The sequence below is a fragment of the Ursus arctos genome, unplaced genomic scaffold, assembly GCF_023065955.2.
Source record: "Ursus arctos isolate Adak ecotype North America unplaced genomic scaffold, UrsArc2.0 scaffold_8, whole genome shotgun sequence".
NCBI lineage: Eukaryota > Metazoa > Chordata > Mammalia > Carnivora > Ursidae > Ursus > Ursus arctos.
This window is the reverse complement of record NW_026623100.1, coordinates 9,743,263-9,763,332: the sequence shown is the minus strand read 5'-3', so window position 1 is coordinate 9,763,332 and position 20,070 is coordinate 9,743,263. Positions and strand designations below refer to the sequence as shown.

Here is a 20,070-nt window from a genome sequence, read left to right as displayed (position 1 = left end):
ATTTTGGATACCAGTTCTTTATCGGATGTGTCTTTCACAAGTATTTTCTTCCAGTCTTATTCTCTTGACATTAACTTGCCTTCTTAGTCTCATCTTCTCATTCTTTTCACATTGGTTTTCATGCAGCAGATGTTTTTAATTTCAATGAAATCCAGTTTATCAGTTATTTCTTTCATGGATTATTCCTTTGGTGGTGTATCTAAATGGTCATCACCATACCCAAGGTCATCTAGGTTTTCTCCTATATTATCTTCTAGGAGTTTTATAGTTTTGTGTTTTATATTTAGGTCTGTAACCCATTTTGAGATAACTTTAGTGAGGGGCATAAGGTCTGTCTAGATTCACTTTTTTCTATGTGGCTCTCCAGCTGTTCCAGCACCATTCGTTGAAAAGATTTTGGTCCATTGTACTGTCTTTGCTCCTTTGTCAAAGATCAGTTGACTATATTTATGTGGGTCTATTTTGTTCCACTGATCTATTTCTTTATTCTTTTGCCAATACCATACTGTCTTGATAACTGTTGCTTTACACTAAGTCTTGGAGTGGGTAGTTTCAGTCCAACTTTGCTCTTCTTCTTCAATACTGTGTTGGCTCTTCTGGGTCTTTTGCCTCTTCATATAAACTTTAGGATCAGCTTGTTGATACCCACAAAATAACTTGCTGGAATTTTGATTGTGATTGCACTGAATCTACAGATCAAGTTGGGAAGTTTGTTGACTTTTGATTAGAAGTATTCCATTGTGTGGATATATCAGAGTTATTTATCCACTCACCAGATGATGGATATTGGTATTGCTTCCAGTTTTTGACTATTATGAATAAAGCCACTACACATACTTTTTTATGAATCTTTTAAAGGACACATATTCCATTTTTCCTGCATGACTGCTACAAAGGGAATTGCTGGGTCATGCAATAAGTATGTGTTTAATTGCTGGGTCATGCAATAAATGTGTGTATAAGAAATAGTCAAATGGTTTTCAAAAATGGTTATACCATTTTACTTTTCTACTAGCAATGCATGAAATTTCCAACTGCTCCAGATCCTTGCCACTATTTGGTGTTATCAGTCCTTTCAATTTTAGCAGGTAGGTGTAGTGGTATCTCATTGTGGCTTTAATTTTTATTTCCCTAAAGAATTAGAATGTTATTGAAATGGCATCTTTTAAGTCATCAAAGTGAAATGCATCTTTTAAGCAGCTCGTTAGTCATTTGTGTATATTCTGTTGTCTGTTTGAGGAGGTTGCCCATTTGAAACATTCGTTTCTTTTTTTTTTTTTTAAAGATTTTATTTATTTATTTGACAGAGATAGAGACAGCCAGCGAGAGAGGGAACACAAGCAGGGAGAGTGGGGGAGGAAGAAGCAGGCTCCCAGTGGAGGAGCCTGATGTGGGGCTTGATCCCATAACGCCGGGATCACGCCCTGAGCCGAAGGCAGATGCTTAACCGCTGTGCCACCCAGGCGCCCCAGAAACATTCGTTTCTTTATCATTTTGTTATTGAATTGTCAGAGTTCCTTATATATTCTGGATATAAATTATTTGTCAGATATATGTATTGCAAATATATTCTCCCAGTTTGTGTCTTGCCTTGTCATTTTGATGAGAAGGTATTTTTAATTTTGAGGAAGTCTAGTTCATCAGGATTTTCTTTTATATTGGATGTTTTTGTGACCTCTGCAAGACAGCTTTGCCTATCTAATGTCGTGAAGATATTCTCCTATGTTTTCCTCTAGAAGCTTTATAATTTTAGCCTTTATATTGGGGTCAATGATTCATCTCAATTGTATGTGGTGTGAGATTCCTATTTTTTTCCCCAGTGGTTGCTCCAACACTATTTGTTGAAAGGATTTGGCTTTTGCCACTGACCTGCCTGGTGATTCTGTGAAAAATCAATTGACCATATATGTATTGGTCTATTTCTAGACTCTATTTTGCTCCATTGATTTATTTGTCTGTCCTTATGTCAGTGCTACACTATGTTACTTCAGTTTTATAAGTCTTGAAATCAGGAACTGTAAGGCCTTCAACCTTGTTCTTCAAGACTGTTTTGGCTACTTAGATCCTTTGCTTTTCTATAAAAATTTTAGAATCAACTCATTATTTTCTATAAAAGTGTCCTGCTAGCCTTTTGATCAATATAGTGTTGAATCTACAGAACAATATGAAAAGAACGGACATATTAACATAATTAAATCTTCCAATTCACGAACATCTGTCCATTTAGTTATAGTTTTCAGTGTACAGGTCTTATGTCTTTTGTTAAATTTATTATGTATTTTTGTCATTGTAAATGAAATTCTATTTAAAATTTCATTTTCCAGTTGCTTATTGCTAATAAATGAAAATGCAACTGAGTTTTGTATGTTGACCTTGCTTAATTCATTTATTGATTCTACTAGTTGCTTATTAAATCTCTGAGGATTTTCTCTATAAACAATCATTCTTTTCAATCTTTATGTTTTTCAGTTCCTTTTCTTGCCTTATTCCACTGACTAGAACTCCAGTACAATGTTGATAGCGGTGATAAGCGCAGATATTGCTCTGTTTCTGATTTTACGAGGAAAGTGTTTGATGTTTCATCATTAAATATTATGTTAGCAGTAGGTTTTTTATTGTAGGTGCCCTTTATCAGGTTGATTAAGTTCCCTTCTTGTCCTAGTTTGCTGAGATTTTTAAAAAATCATGAATAGGTGTTAATTATACCAAATGCTTTATCTTCATTTATTTAGAAGAGCATATAGTTTTTCTCCTTTATTCTATTAATATGGTGGATTACATTAATTAATTTTTCTGTTAAACCAACAATGCACCCCTGTGATAAGCCCCACTTAGTCATAGTTAATCATACTTTTTTTCATATATCACTGGATTATACATGCTAATATTTTGTTAAGGAATTTTGGAATATTTATGAGGGATACTGGGTTATTTTCTTTTCCTATGTTTATGTCAGATTTTGGTATCAGGGTTATACTGTTCTTTTACTATGAACTAGGAAGTTTTTCTTCCTCTATCTTCTGAAAGAAATCATGTAAGACTGATAGTTTATTTGTTGGTATTTCATTGGCATAAACATTTTTTATTTAAAGTTTTGACAGAATTTACCTGTAAAACCATCTAGCCCTGGAGGAATCTTCTTTGTGGAAAAGTTCCTATTACAAATTCAACTTTTTAAAATAGTAATAAGGGCATTCAGGTTTTCTAAATATTCTTGTGGCAGTTATGGTAAATTGCATATTTTCAAAGAAAGTGACTATTTCATCTAAATTGTCAAATCAACTGGCTAGAAGTAGTTCAGTATATTCAGTTATTATTGTTAAAATTTCTGTAGGATATGTGTTCATGTCCTCTCTTCTCATTGCTGATGTTGGTAATTTGTGTTTTCACTCTTTTTTTTCTTAATTATTATCATCAGTGTCTGTTAATTTTATTAATCTTTTAAAAGAATTAAATTTTGGCTTCATTGATTTTCTCTATTATTTGTTCATTTCTATTCCTATTTTTTATTATGTACATGTAATTATCTTGGGTTTAATTTATTCTTCTTTTTATAGCTTCTTTTTTTTTTAAAGCTTTTATTTATTTATTCAACAGAGATAGAGACAGCCAGCGAGAGAGGGAACACAAGCAGGGGGAGTGGGAGAGGAAGAAGCAGGCTCATAGCGGAGGAACCTGATGTGGGGCTCGATCCAATAATGCTGGGATCACGCCCTGAGCTGAAGACAGACGCTTAACCACTGTCTTTTTATAGCTTCTTAAAGTGGGAACATAAGTTACTGATGTTCAGCATTGTTCTTTTTTTTAATACAAGCATGAGAAGCTGCAAATTTCTTTTTTGCTGTGTTTACTGTTTTAGTGAATCCTGTAATTTTCATAAATTGTACTTTCATTTTCACTCAGTTAAAATTACTTTCTAGTTTCCATTGTGATTTATTCTTTAACCCAAAGACTATCTAGAAATGTTATTTAACTATCAAATACCAAGATTATTTTTTTGCCATTGACATAATGTAATCACGCTGTGATCATAGAATATACTCTGTAAGATGTTAATTCTATGAAATTCATTGATATTTCTTTTATTGCTCTCAATAAGGTCTGTCTTGGGTGAATGCTTCGTGTGTACATGATAAGATTCTGTAATTTGCACTCGTTGGGGGCAGTGTTCTATAAATGTCAATTAGATCAAAGTGGTTAATAATGTCCAAATAGTCCATATACTTGTGAATATTTTAAGTTTTCTACTGATTATTGAAGAAAGGGATATTAAAATCCTATGACTATTATTAAAGATCTGTTAGTAAATACATATATAATTATGATTGTTGTTTTCCTTATTAACTAACCTTTTTAGCATCAGTTAAAGGTCTTTGTCTGAAGGTCTATTTCACAATATTAATAGTGTCACACTGGCTTTCTTATGCTTACTGTTTATAGGCTATCTTTTCCACCATCTGGCTTCAAACTATTTGTGTTTTTATATTTAAGTTGCTCTTCTTGTTGACTTGAAAAGTCTTGATTTATGCCAGTCTGACCATTTTCGCCTTTTAACTGGAGTTTTTAGTCCATTTACATTTAATACAAATATTGATATGGCTGGGATTAGATTTATATTTTTTCTATTTCTTTGGTATCCGTAACTTCTGTTTTTTATGTTCTTTCTTTTCTCTCATGTATTGTATTAACCTTTTTTTTTTTTTTTTGTATTTTAATTCCTCCAATAACTTAATTTCAGCTATGCCTTTTTGGGGGTTGTTTTTAGTGGTTTTTCTAGGTATTATGCTATGTATACTTTTCACCAAACTTAGATTTCATATTATAGTAATTCACATAAAATGTAAGAACCTTGTAGTCATGCAATTCCATTAGCCCTTTCTTATTCTTCATGTTATTTTTGTCATATACATAGTTGACCCTTGAAGAAGAAGGGTTTGAACTGTGTGGGGCCACTTATGAGATTTTTTTTTTCAATAAATACAGTACAGTACTATAAATATATTTTCCTTATGATTTTTCCAACAATATTTTTTCTCTTGCTTACTTTATTGTAAGAGTATAGTATACAACACATATAACACACAAAATATGTGTCAACTGACCATGTTATCCGTAAGGCTTACAGTCAACTGCAGGTATTAGTACTTAAGTTTCTGAGGAGTCAAAAGTTAAGTTGTATATGGATTTTTCATTGCATGGGGGGAGTCAGAGCCCCAACCCCTGCATTGTTTAATGGTCAAGTGCACACTGCAAATCCCACCAAACAACATTTTTTTACATTAATCTTTTTTGCTTACACATATATTTTTTCCTGTATATAATTCCTTCTTATAGGGCTGAGTTTCCATCCAATATTATTGCCCTTCAGCCTGATAAATTTCCTCTATTATTTGTTGTAGTGCAGGCCTACTGGAATGAATTCTCTCTGATTTTCTGTATCCAAAAGTCTTTATTTCACCTTCTATTTTGAAGGATATTTTTTTGCTAGAGTTACAATTATGGCTTGACAGTTCTTTCTTTAGCTTTTTGTTTTGTTTTGTTTTTTGTTTTTCAGCACTTCAAAAGTTTTTGCATTGTATTCTAGCCTCTGAAGTTTCTGATGGGAATCTTTCAGTTAGTTATATCACTGCTCCCCTATACATGTCATTTTTTCTTTACAACTCTCAAGAGTTTCTCTTTATCTTCACCTTTCAGCAATTTTACAATAATGTTTCAAGATGTGGTTTTATGTGCATTTATCCTTCTTAGGGTTAGCTGAGCTTCTTGTATTTATAAGTCAATGTTTTCACCCAGTTTAGGAAGCTTTCAGCTATTATTTTTTCAAAATTTTTTTTCTGAGCTCTTTTCTCTGCCCTCTCTTTCTGGGACTCCAATCACATGTACATTAGACTATCTGATATTGTGCCACAGTGCACTGAGTCTCCATTCATTCTTTTTATTTTTATTTTTTTTTAAGATTTTATTTATTTATTTGACAGAGAGAGACAGCTAGCAAGAGAGGGAACACAAGCAGGGGGAGTGGGAGAGGAAGAAGCAGGCTCCCAGTGGAGCAGGGAGCCCGATGTGGGGCTCGATCCCAGGACTCTGGGATCACGCCCTGGGCCGAAGGCAGATGCTTAACGACTGAGCTACCCAGGCACCCCTCCATTCATTCTTTTTAAATATTTATTCCCACTGTTCTTCATATTGGATAATTTTTATTGGCTATGTAGTGAAATTTTCATTTCAAATATTGTTCTTCTTAGTTCTAGAATTATCATTTGGTCCTTCTTTATAGTTTCCATTTTCCTGCTAAGATTTCCCTTCTTTCACAGTCATTATGATAATGTTTTTTGTTTTCCTTTACATCCTTGAACATATTATAATGGATGCTTGAAAGTTCTTGTCTGAAAATTCCAACATCTAGATCACATCAAGGTCTATTATAGTGACTACTTTTTCTCTTGTTTATGGATCACATTTTCCTATTTATTCACGTATCCTTTAATTTTTGATTACATAATGAATATTGTCAATGATACATTATAGAGACTCTAGAGTCTGTTTTCTTCCTTTAAACAACGTTGACTTTTTTTTGTTCTATCAGACAAATTATTAGCCCATCGCCTGAAACTTGTGGGCACTTAGTGATATACTTTGTCATGATCCATTTTGGTTTTGTCTTTAGTTTTTAGGATGACTCCTTTATTTTTAAAGCATAGACTCTCTGAATTTTCCAAAAACAAAAAAACCCAAAAAAACAAAAAAAAAAAAACCCCACAAAACTCAAGGTGTTTACCAAGCTGTTATAGTTGGATGGGATTCAAATTCCAAACTGTACAGGCAGTACTTGTAGGCAGTAGGCAGCAGCTGAAATCTCTGCTCAGCTTTCCAGCTTTCTAGCTATTGTTTTTCACTAGGCTCACTGGCATCTCGCCCACACATATGCAGTTTAGGGGTCATCCAAGGATTGAGAGAAATTTCTATAAAGAAGTGGAGCCCTATTCTGTATGGTTCCTTGCTTTCTGGAATTTCCTCCCTTAAAGCCCATCTACTCTGGCAGCCCTGAACTCCACTTTCTGACACTTCAGGCAAATATGACTGTTGCTTTTTCCTTGAATTCTAGTTGCTCTTTGCAGATTGAAAGGGCCCTCAGGGGAGAAGCTGTAGAAATGTAGATCTCAACCAGTCCATTCCCTTCTTTCAAGGAACAAATTCCCAACATTATCTGCCTTCCTTTAGTCAACCTCTAATGCCTTCAAATAGTTTCTTAAAGAGTATTTTACCCAGAGTGTATAATAGTAATTGTAGGAGAGTTAATCTAATATAAGCTCTTCTATTATACACATAACTGGAACTCTCTCACAGAAATTTTAATTTATGAGTTCTTCTCATAAATTATGTTAAGAATAAATTATATCTGTCATCTTTATGAATACTCATAGGATCATTAAATAATATATTCTGAGGGGGTCCTCAGGTAATATCCAGACGACTCTGTCCTACTAGGCAATGACTACCTGAAATTTGTCATGATTAATCTCCTGTTTTTATTTATTATATTAGTTTCAGGTGTACAATAATGATTTGACATACAGTTGACCCTTGAACAATGCAGTCAATGCCGCAACCCCCATACAGTTGAAAATCTATGTGTAATTTTTGACTCCCCCCCAAACTTAACTACTAGTAGTCTACCATGACTGGAAGCCTTACTGATAACATAAATAAGTCAATTAACACATATTTTATATGTTATATGTATTATATACTGTTTTGTATAATAAAGTAAGCTAGAAAAAAGAAAAGATTAGGAAAATCATAAGGAAGAAAAAGTACATTTATAGTACTGTACTGTATTTTATGAAAAAAAAAAAAAAACCCTGCATATAAGCAGATCCGTGCATTATAAATCTGTGTTGTTCAGGGGTCACCTGTATGTATATATTGAGAAATGATCACTACATGTCTAGTTAACATTCACAACCACACATAGTTACAATTTTTTTTTATTTTAATGTTTTTTTTATTATATTATGTTAGTCACCATACAGTACATCCCTGGTTTTTGATGTAAAGTTCGATGATTCATTAGTTGCGTATAACACCCAGTGCACCATGTAATACGTGCCCTCCTTACTACCTATCACCAGCCTATCCCATTCCCCCACCCCCCTCCCTCTGAAGCCCTCAGTTTGTTTCTCAGAGTCCATACTCTCTCATGCTTCATTCCCCCTTCTGATTACCCCCCTTTCTTTATCCCTTTCTCCCCCTACCGATCTTCCTAGTTCTTATGTTCCATAGATGAGAGAAACCCTATGATAATTGTCTTTCTCTGCTTGACTTATTTCACTTAGCATTATCTCCTCCAGTGCCGTCCATGTTGCAGCAAATGTTGAGAACTCGTTCTTTCTGATAGCTGAGTAATATTCCATTGTATATGTGGACCACAACTTCTTAATCCAGTCATCTGTTGAAGGGCATCTCGGTTCCTTCCACGATTTAGCTATTGTGGACAATGCTGCTATGAACATTGGGGTGCATATGGCCCTTCTCTTCACTACATCTGTATCTTTGGGGTAAATACACAGTAGTGCAATGGCTGGGTCATAGGGTGGCTCAATTTTTAACTTTTTAAGGGACCTCCACGCTGTTTTCCAGAGCGGCTGTACCAACTTGCATTCCCACCAACAATGTAGGAGGGATCCCCTTTCTCCACATCCTCTCCAGCAATTGTTGTTTCTTGCCTTGTCAATTTTTGACATTCTAACCGGCATAATTTTTTTTTCTTGTTTTGAGGTCTTTTAAGATCTATTCTCTTAGCACCTCTCAAATATACAATAGAGTACTATCAACTATAGTCACCATGCTGTTCATTACTTCCCCAGGACTTATTTATTTCACAACTGGAAGTTTGTACCTTTTGACCACCTTCCCCCATTTTGCCCATCCCTCACCCACACCCTACACCCCACACCCCTGCCTCTGGAAACCACTGATCTGTTTTTTTTTGTTTTTTCTCTTTGTTCTTTTTGTTTTTTTAAGATTTCACATATATGTGAGATCATATGGCATTTGTCTTTCTCTGACTTATTTCATTTAGCATAATGCCCTCGAGGTCCATCCCTGTTGTTGAAAATGGAAGGATTTCCCTCTTTTTTATGGTCGAATAATATTCCAGTGTGTGTGTGTGTGTTTGTGTGTGTGTGTCTTCATGTGTGCATGTATCACATTTTCTTTGTCAATTCATCCATTCCTGATCACTGAGTTCATTTCCATGTCTTGGCCATTTTACATAATGTTAATGTCTTGCTTTTAGAAGAGGCCAGGGAGGAAAGATGCTTCTTCAGGGAATGAGTTCCCTGTCTGGAGATTCCCTATTATATACTATAATTTAAATCCATATAATGGCTTTAAATGACTTACAGGGTCACTGAATTATAGAGACAGACGGATGTATAAGCATTACTGAGGCTGAGTTTGTCCCACTAAGCCATGAATGCAAAAGAGGCATCTTTCCTCATGTTTTGTGTGGATGTTATCTACACTTTTGTTCGCTCTGCTTCTTCACTCCTTCAGTTCCCATGGAGCTCATCATTTTTGGTCTGTTTCACTTAGGTTCTTTCACCTTATTTCATCTTCTGGCATCTATACACTCTCTGTTCTCCCAACTTGGCTTCCAAATCATTCTGCTTGCTCTGAACCTTAATATTATGAGTTGAATCATTTCCCCTCAAAATTCATACCTTGACGTTCTGGCCTCCAGGACCTCAGAATGTAACCTTATATGGACACAGGGTCTTTATAGGGGTAATAAGGTAAAAATGAAGCCATTAGGGTAGGCCCTAATCCAATATAACTGGCATTTTTATAAAAAGGGCAAATTTGGACACAGACATGCACAGAAGGAAGATTATGTGAAGAAACACAGGGAGAATATGGCCATCCGTAAAACAGAGAACAAGGCCTGGAACAACAGAGCCTTCCTTCACAGAAGAAACCAACCCTAATGACTGATCTTAGACTTCTAGCCTGCAGAACTATGAGACAATAAATTTCTGTTGTTTAAGGCACCCAGTCTGTGGTACTTTGTTATGGAAGCCCTAGCACACTAATATACTTACCTCTTAACATATAATCTGATCAGTTTTTCTATTTGATTCTGACTCAAGTCTTTGCTTTGTCTCCGAAGATCCCCTCGCCCCTCAGTTTGGTAAATGGGCAGAAAAGCAAAATATCTGATTTGTGTCCTAATTTTTTCACTCAAGTTGAATGACTTTTCTGATCCTTAGATTCCTTGTATATAAAATAAGGATATTGTCCCTGCCCTACCTGTCTACCTAAATAAAGCTCAAATAAGATACTGTGAAGAGCATGCAAAATGCTACACAAATCTCAGTCATCCTGAGTCCTTGCTCTTTGTTCATAATATGATCCTCCTCTTGCCTAATTACAGGAGAACTACTGTTAGAGGGCTCAAGTTCAGAATTCTCTCCTTTTTAAAACAGATTTATCTATTTATTTGAGAGAGAGAGAGAGAGAGAGAGAGAGCAAGGGGGAGAGGGGCAGAGGGAGAGAAAGAGAAAGTCCCAAGCAGACTCTGTGTTGACCCCAAGATCAGGACCTGAGCCCAAACCAGGAGTCGGATGATTAATTGACTGTGCCACCCAAGTGTCCCCAGAATTCTCCACTTTTAAAAGAGAAATCCTTTCAACCTAAGACTTTATCTCACTATTTCTAGTTCAAGAGGCAGAATGTGAAGCAGATGATGAATGTGGGGTGATGTCTCACGCTTTTAACATTCTGACATCTCCAGAGGGTTTTAAAGTAATTCCTCAAGCAGTATATTTATTTTTATAAGAGACTAACATATGGAAACCAATTCTTTTAGAGAATAGGCTTTTTAGAAATGCTTATGAGAAGAAGAACTAATGACACATCAAACTGCATTAACAAAATTGGGGTGTGTATTGAATGCGATTTTAAAATTTGTAAAATTAAATGTGGAATGTTAGCAGTTTTTCAACATATTTTATATGTTCTGTTTTTAAGATGATTTTGTTAATGAGAATTTGAAAAATTGTTGTTTCTACAATAATTAACACTTTTATAAAATTATTTATAAAAATATAATTTATTCCCAAATAGCTTACTTTCTAGTTGCATTGATTCTTATCCAGTTTCAAGTGTTACTCAAAAGAACCAAATTTTTAAGTGAATCTACCCTTTTCAGTTCTCTAGAATGCCTCCAGATGGCATTAAAACACTTTCCCCATTATATTTTGCAGCACAAAAATTTAAAAATTAGTGCTATTTTACCACTTAAGACTAGTCACATTCATTATATCATCAAAAATCATGACAGTAGGACTATTTAGAACTTTTAGGGCAATATTTTAAGAAAGACAAACATATAATTATATCCTTTATGAAATACATAGCTCTGCTATGGAAGCCAAAGCATCTTTCTAGACTGAGAAACAGATCTTGGACAAAAAAACACATTCAATAATATCATATCACAAAGTGTGATTTCTAATGAATAGCATTTTAGATGCTGAGTAATATGAGCATTGGCCTACACATGGACAAATTCACAAAGCTGTCTTATAATAAGAAAACATATCTCACCCTTCAAAATGATAAAAATAAAGATTCTTAAGGAACCAACCTGATACTGATTCCTGTGAAGCTAGAGTAATTTGTTAACCTGTGAATTCTTTAATTTAAACTTTGGTGGAAAAATTTGGTAGCAAATTAATCATTAAAAACCCATTTGGATTCTTTGAGTACTGAGAGGAAAAAGACAAAATGTGGAGGGAGGAACACATTTGTAAGTGCTTTTTCTTATGTTTTAAAAACTGCATTTGTTAATTCAAAAAAAATAACAAATTATTGGGATTCCAGAGATAATTATAATCGTATTTTTCACATAATTCCGAGGTGAGGTTGTAGATGGCAGGCTTTTAAAATGACATTGGTACCACACAGGTATGCAGGACAGAATATCTCCCAGTATGTGGGAAAAGTCCTGTAATTATTTATGACAGTGCTGAAAGGCTCCAACAAAATTCTAAAGGGTTTGCCTCCTTTCTCCCTGACAATACACACCCTGAAATCTTATTTCATTTCTATTTTATAAGGAGGAGTATTTGCATTTTTAAGATTACTCTTACTGTGATAGAGCATAAGAAAGACCTCAAATTGCATCTGCACCCAAAAGCATTTAAAAAGACATCATCATGAGAAAGAGAACCACAGGCTTCCTTCCATTATTATGATTACTCTTACAAGATACTTGCACTGTTTCATATTACAGGCGTATTATCTGGATAGAAACAGGAAAGACACTTACGATGTATTCGATGTGCCATTGTCTGGACTCTCTGGCTCAGCATCACCTTTCTCTTAAAAAGGAAGCAGGAAAAAAAAAATACCAACATGTGAGTGTTACGGTCTCTAAGATTTAAGAGAGATTAAATATATTTCCATGCTCCTATTAAAAATCTTTCAAAATGTGCAGCAGGAGGCTTTTAAAACATCTTTTTATTGTCTGAGAACCGGATTTGCAAGTAATTTCTTCTCTGTATTACAATTGCCCAGGCACGGATCTGTGAGTAGGTACTAAGGAGCTGTTTGCAAACAACCAGAGGTTCAGAGTGGAGACCTTGCCAAAAGATGAATATCTTACAGATGGAACCTGTTTCCTGCCACTTCATTTTGCAGAAAATTTAAGGAAATAAACTGCATTAGTATTCCACGGGCAAGGCATTTTGAACTTTGATCCTTCTGCTAACACAAGCCAAACCAGGGCAGGCTGCATAAGAACTTGGAGGAGACAATTTCACAGAACACTAAGGCTGCACCACAGCTTACAAGATCCCCCAAATTTATACCTACTGAGAGTCCTGGCAGCACCTTTTGGGGACCCTGCTTTAATGCAGAATAGGATGTAAACCAGAAATCCTTCCAGACCATCTGAAAGTCTAGCTACAGAAATGTTTCTGCGGTCTGTGGTCATGGAAGACTTACTAGGTTTTAATTAAGGGAGCCTGGGACAGTTCCCGTTTTATAGTTTCTAAAGGGCAAATTCTTCTAACCACACACATAAGGTAATTCTTAGGGTTTGACCATTGAGCGTTCGAACCATGCATCCTCATTTTGTATGGTGCTTCTTTTTATTTCTTTGAGGCTAAGGGATGGAAGGAGAAGGGTCAAGACTGCAGTGGGGGTCAGCTATGGTTATAATGGTTGGGTAGTGCTAAGAGCTGAGTAAACCCTAGAGAAGGTTGTGGGTTGTAGCAACTGGGCCTGATGGTGGCAACTTCCTTGCTTTGTTCTTTTAAGTCAGGCCTGAACCTCTCGTAGAACCTCAGGCCTATAGCCCCGTATGAGCCCCCTGTCAGCAGCTGACATTATCTTGTGGTCGCCTAGTCTCAGGAATGAGCCCCTAAATTACATATGAACACGACCCAAAGATATCATTCAAACTGAACTTCACAGTAGACCTTACAATGTCTCCTCTTTTCGTATAGGAAATTAAACAGTTGTGAAGAAAAGAAGGCGCGGCTGCATATGTAGTTCACACATCTATCTCAGATATAACTCGGTGTCAATATGTCTACACAGTGCCAGAGAAACCACGAGGGATAGTCACTTTGTTAAAAAGCCACAAAACTGACTTAAGTGCCTCGATCACAAACACTGATGAGATGAAGCCCCGTACAGAGGAAACCATACTGAAACAGAAGTAGAGGCAGCAAATTAACAAACTTGCCTTAAAGCTCATCCTTTTATACTATATTTTTGTCTTCCAGGCCAGTCCGTGGTGCACTTATGTAGGAGCTATGTAAGGCCTCATCAGCTGGCTCGAGTGCTGGAAAATAACCTAATTTAGTACTTTCCAGAATCATTTTTCCGCTAAGTAACCACGACTCCTGCCAGAATCCCCAAATAAGAGCTGTAACACCTGCATTATGTAAGACAAACCTAAGTGGAGGTTCAATTTCTCAACCATATTGGTATATCTTTTTTTCCCTTGACTTTGGAACAACTGGTTACTTTCCCAAGTCTATAGCCGCCAGTAATAACCCCACATACAATCATAATCAAGAATGTAAAACAGCCGGTTCTGTAGCAGCAGGCAATGGTAAACAGTTCTAAACAACTTCTGTCGGAGACACAGGAAATCAATAACATACGCAGAGACAATTACTTGGATGTCTGAATAAGTATGTTTTACCTTGACCAACAATGCTGCCAAGTAACCTGCGGGATGAGAGGGCACAGGCCTTACTGCACATGCGGTCTGGGGCTGCAGGCATTGTGGGCTGGATCAGCGCAGGGACAGAGCTGCCTCTGCTCACCTCTGCTCTTAGCAGCACTTATGTTGTGGCAACGGGGAAAACACAAGAGGAAGGACATGATGGGGCCAAACGGGGCATTTACGGATGGCCGGAGAGTGAGCGTTCTCAGCAGCTTCAGTGTTGATAATGAATTAACCTTTCTGGGGAAAAGTAAGCTCAGAATGGAGACAGGGATTAAAGCTGTGTCTGTCGTTCATAAGGAATAAAATGCAAAATTCTCCCCAACATCTTGAAATTTTAGGTGATGCAATTTCCGAAGCTCACTTGAAATGTTCAAGCGCATCAGCCATTAAGAATCATAGTCTCTCTACCAGGACCCGAGGGAAAATAATAAATGTATACTAGAAGACTCCCAACAAAAAAATTCTCAGTTGGGTGCTCAGGAGATGTTTCCCTGCAGCCAACACAGAAGACTGTGTCGGGTCACCCTGGTTATTTCAGCTGTTTTCATGATAGATACCACACTTGTCTCTTCGGAGGAAACCTGCATTGATCATTAAGAGACTGGACACGGAAGAATGGCAGGAGCAGTGTGGTCATTTTGCATGTGGCAATATAGTTACAGAGAGGAAGAGGGCAACAAAAATGAGCCGTAGGATCTATGTATCTGTACACACACGTAAATGCCTAGGTACGTCTATGCGTATGCCACATGCGTGCTTTCAGTTGGACGCTCCATATTTGTCTCCTTGAGCCTTCCACAGTATCTAACATCTACCACGTGCTCAGTATATGTCTTCTGTCTCATGACCTGTCAGGAATACAGAACCCCTGCTTCAGTGGGAGAAGAGGAGAAAGGGGCACTCACCACTGGGATGAATGTACAATTTGAGGTAGGAAACAGCTTGATGGCCCCAGTAGGCCACTTAAAAAAATTACAGTAGCTACATTTTTAATCTAATCAATGCACTGAGGACTTATACGCTGGGCACTCTGGTAAGCATAAAGATAAATAACACCTAATTCATGCCCTTTAAACACGTAATGTGACTGCCCTGCTGGAGTATGCACTCTCCATCAACAGGGCTACGAGGTGGACTAAAGACTATTGAAAAGGGATCGAAATACCCCTGTATTAGGATCTCTTCTGCTGCAGGGGAAAGTTCTGCTGTATACTATGACTCTTCTTTACAACAAAAGTAACCCATGTTCATGGTAATGACTTGGCTTGCTTTTGTTTTTAGTTCTGTTAGCCCTTCAACCACTATGCTAAGTGATATGCTTGTTTCTAGATACATCAACTTTAGACAGTGTTATTGATTTCTGATACGAAAGGTGAGAGATAAGGTACTTAAAGTATTACCACCCCTCCTTACAATTCTCACTAGTTCTATTATTATTTAGTGCCTCCAGTGGGTCTTTAGAACTTTAAGTTTAACCTATTTCTTGATTAATCAACTGCTGACACAATCTTTTCCTTTATACTATGTGAAATGAGGAAATTCATTCATTTATTCTTCTCTCCCTCCACTGCACACAACTCTGCACAGCTATACCTTTCCTTCTGCATAGCCAAGATCTAAAATATTTATATTCTGTTCAGTAATTATTAATGAGTCACCCTCATTAATATTAATTTAATTAATAATTTAATTTTTGGAATTGCCTGTAGGCCCATTAGAAAAATTACAAACCAATAATCAGATTTACAATATTATAATGATTAGATATTAGTCACTAAAGAACAAAGGAGTAAGACTGGACATATACAGAAGGGAACGTCACTAACTTTGAATGAAGGCAAGTGTTCCTGGCATTTAGGTCAAATGTATTTCCATTCTTATACTTCATCATGCCACATGTTAATCTGTCCCAATGAAAGGCTATCCTTTTCCTAAAAAAATGCTGAACAGAGAGGCACCTGGTGGCTCAGTTGGTTAAATGTCTGCCTCTAGCTCCGGTCATGATCCCAGGGTCCTGTCGGGCTCCCTGCTCAGCTGGGAGGATGCTTCTCCCTCTTTCTCTGCCCCTCTTCCCTGCTCGTGCGCTCTCTCGAGCTCTCTCAAATAAATAAAGTCTTTAAAAAAATGTTAAACAGAGCGTGAATTTAGGGTACATAAAATATATATGTCTATGAAAGTGTATATATACAGTTTTAAAAAGTTAAAATGAGTTAACTGTGAAAACACCTTCCAGGCCAGGAAATGGGTTTTTGCCAAGAAATAACCCAGAAACCTCCCAGGCTTACATCCTCTTTCTGCCCTCCCTACCAGCTACCTCGAAATGGAATTTTGTGTGAATCATTCCCTTTCTTCTCTTGATGGTATTTACCACCCATTTATTTTTTATAATTATTAGATAAAATATTCTCTAGTTTTTCCTGGTTTTAAATTTTATATAATTGGAAGCATATTGTATGCATTCTTCTGGGACCTACTTTTGTCACTCGATGTTACGGTTTTTACATCCAGCCACCACGATGCCTCGTAGCACTGGTTCACTCATTCTCATGGTTGTGCGGTATCTCCTTATAAAACTCCACCATGATTTTCTTATTCATTTGACTCTTGATGGACATTTATTTTTTCATTATGAATGATGTATTACAAACATTCGTGAGCTTCCTTCCTTGTACACGTGTTAGGAGTTCTGGGACATGGGACTTACATAGTCTCGACTTTACTAGGGAATCCTAAACTGGTTTCCCAATTAACTTATGGTTAAACTTTAGAAGTTTTTTCCAGCTTTATAATGTAAAATGCAATTTCCTTGTGGTGTTTGCATTTCTGCATGCCAGTAAGGTAGAGATTTTATGCTTGCTCTTTGTGACACTCCCTGTGTCACAGAATTTTAATTAATTCTTAATTAAAAAAAACATTTTTGGAGTATTATTTCTTTTTTTTTAATTCACAGAAGCATTTTATCGTCTTGATACAAGTCTTTAGGCATATATATAAATATATATGCACACACACCCCAGGGAATAACTGTTCCCAGTTTGAGTCTTTTTACTCTTTTTCTGGAATCTTTGGATGATTATAAGTTCTCAATATTAATGTACATGAATTGATCAACATTTCCCTTTGTTATTTTGTTTAAGAAATACATCAGAAAAGTGTTCTATATTACCTTTTGACAGTGTATAATTTTTCTATTAACATTCAGGTCTTTTAAAAATACAAGGAATAGGGGCACCTGGGTGGCTCAGTCGGTTAACTGTCTGACTCTTGATTTTTTTTTTTTTTAAAGATTTTATTTATTTATTTGACAGAGATAGAGACAGCCAGCGAGAGAGGGAACACAAGCAGGGGGAGTGGGAGAGGAAGAAGCAGGCTCCTAGCAGAAGAGCCTGATGTGGGGCTCGATCCCACAATGCTGGGATCACGCCCTGAGCCGAAGGCAGATGCTTAACCGCTGTGCCACCCAGGCGCCCCCTGACTCTTGATTTTGACTCAGGTCATGATCTCAGGGTCGTGAGATCGAGTCCTATGTCAGGCGCCATGTTCAGTGGGGAGTCTGCTTGAGATTCTCTCTCTCCCTCTACCTCTTCCACTCTCTCTCTCTCTAAAAATAAATAAATCTTAAAAAATAAAAATACAAGGAATAGGTTTTGTATATGCTGTAGGGCAGGAGTTAATTTCATTTTTCTCCCTATCAATAACCAATTATTCTGGTACTATTTATTAAAAAGCCCAGTCTGTCTCCACTGGTCTACATTATCAGCTCTGTAATAAATCTAGTTTTCATACATCTGTGGGTCTGTTCCTGGGTCTTCTATACTATTTCATTGCTCAATTTGTCTATTACTATCTTCATTACTTAACTAAAAATATATATTTATTTTTAATACTGGTAAGGCAAGGCTCCAAACTTGTTCTCCTTTGGGAGTGTCTGAGCTACCCTTAGTCCTTTGTTCTATCAAGTAAATTTGAGAATCAGCTTGTTAATTTCCACACATACAAAAGTGAAGTTATAAATTCGCTGTCTGCTGGATCCCACTGTCCCATTTCCACTGTTGAAAGTCAACTGGAAGTCTAATTGTTGCTTCTCTGACGGTATTAAAGGTTATTTTAAAGAATTTTTTCTTTATCTCTGTGATTTGCAGTTTAACTATAATGTGTCTAGTGTGGACCTCTTTTTTATTTATCTTGCTTAGTATTCATTGAGTTCCTTCAGTCTGTGGGGTACTGTCTTTCAATTCCAGAAAATTCTCAGCCACTTTCTCCTTTAATATTTCCTCTGTTCCTTTAGCTCCTGGAACTCTAGTTAAGCATATGTTAGACCTTCTCACTTTATCCCCCATGTTTCTTAACTTCCATTTTGTATCTGCCATTTCTCTAGACTGTACTCTAGATAATCGCTTCAGTCCAATTTCCCAATTTATAAATTTTTTCTTCAGTGATGACCAATCTGCTGTTAAACCTGACCAAGGAAATCTTATTTCTTCTAATTATTTTTTCATTTCTAGAGGTTCTGATTAGTACTTCTTCAAATCTTGTTCTTTACCACATTTTCAACCCTTTCTTTCATTTCTGGAAATTAAAGTAAGCACTCATGTTATATATATATTTTGGGCTTGGTAATTCCACTTGATCTTAGCCAAAAGGCCCAGAAGTGATGGGCTTGGTAATTCCAATCTCAAAAGTCCTTGCAGGTCTAAGTCTCTGCTATCTGTTTTTCATTCCTCTTGTTTATGGTCTCTTGTTTTCTTATAGATGAGTGGTTTTCTCTTTAAGTGTATTTACTTAAGCAATCTCATACCCAATGTGGGGCTCTAACTCATGACCCTAAGATTAAGAGCTGTATGCTCCACTGACTGAGACATCCAGGAACCCCTATTTTTTAAGTTTAGTATATGAGTGGTTTTGATAGCTCATTTCCCTTAGAATTCTGTTTTTATTATTCTTTATTATTTTCCATTTTTTTTTCTTTTTCTGGTATTCCTATTAGCTGGATTTTGACCTTTTCATCCTGATTGATTTTCCAAGTATTCTACCTTCCTGTCATATTTTCCATCTGTCTTTTGCTTTATACCCAGAAAAAAAATGTTTTCAACCTTATATTCTAGATTCTAGATTTCAGCTATTACTCATCACTTCTACTAAATTTTTAAATTTTATTGACCATATTTTAAATTCTCAAGTGCTCATTTATTCTGCAACTACTTCTTTTTCATGCCAATCTGTTCTCTTTATATTTAATACAAATAATTTCAAAATTTTCTGAAGATTTTGATGACACTTGAAATTTTCTCTTCTGTTCTTTGAATTAATAGATTGATACCCTCAGGCCCATTCCTTCTCTTTGGTGCTCTGTTATGTATTCACATTTTTGAATGATAATGGGTTGATTAATGAAGGTAATTGGCGTGAATTTCCTGTATTAGTATATTTATCTCTTTTCCTAACATACTTCTACCTTGTAGGGAAGGGCTGATTTAGAGCTCTCTGTAAGTGCACAGGGTACTGTGACTGGAAGGCTTCATTTAGGGTTCAGGAGAAGAGAGGCCTCAAGGTAAGCTGGGAGCCTTGACCCTCCTACACCCCAACAAAAGCAGGAAGTATTTTACCCTGAGTGTGTAGTGTTTTTATTTCCTTCTTGAGAAAACAGGACTCTTCTTCTACCATTCATATACGTCTATTTTTAAGGTCTGGTATCATCATCATCTCAGAATCTGCTCTGCTTCTCTTAGTTATCAGCCCCCAACTAGGACTTCCAGTCAGCTGTTCATTTTCTTAATAAATATTACTTTTTGGGGGGGGGTCTTTTTTGGGGGGTGGGGGGG

At 36.4% G+C, this 20,070-nt stretch overlaps 1 protein-coding gene across 1 annotated transcript in view; it reads right to left on the bottom strand.

Annotated features, from left to right (window-relative positions):
* Positions 1-20,070, bottom strand: part of AFF3 (ALF transcription elongation factor 3) — a 514,329-nt gene that overhangs the window by 158,041 nt on the left and 336,218 nt on the right. Inside the window, exon 8 of the mRNA XM_044378704.3 lies at positions 12,335-12,386. Within this exon, the coding sequence (XP_044234639.1) occupies positions 12,335-12,386 (52 nt within the window). The remainder of the gene's footprint in view (positions 1-12,334; positions 12,387-20,070) is intronic.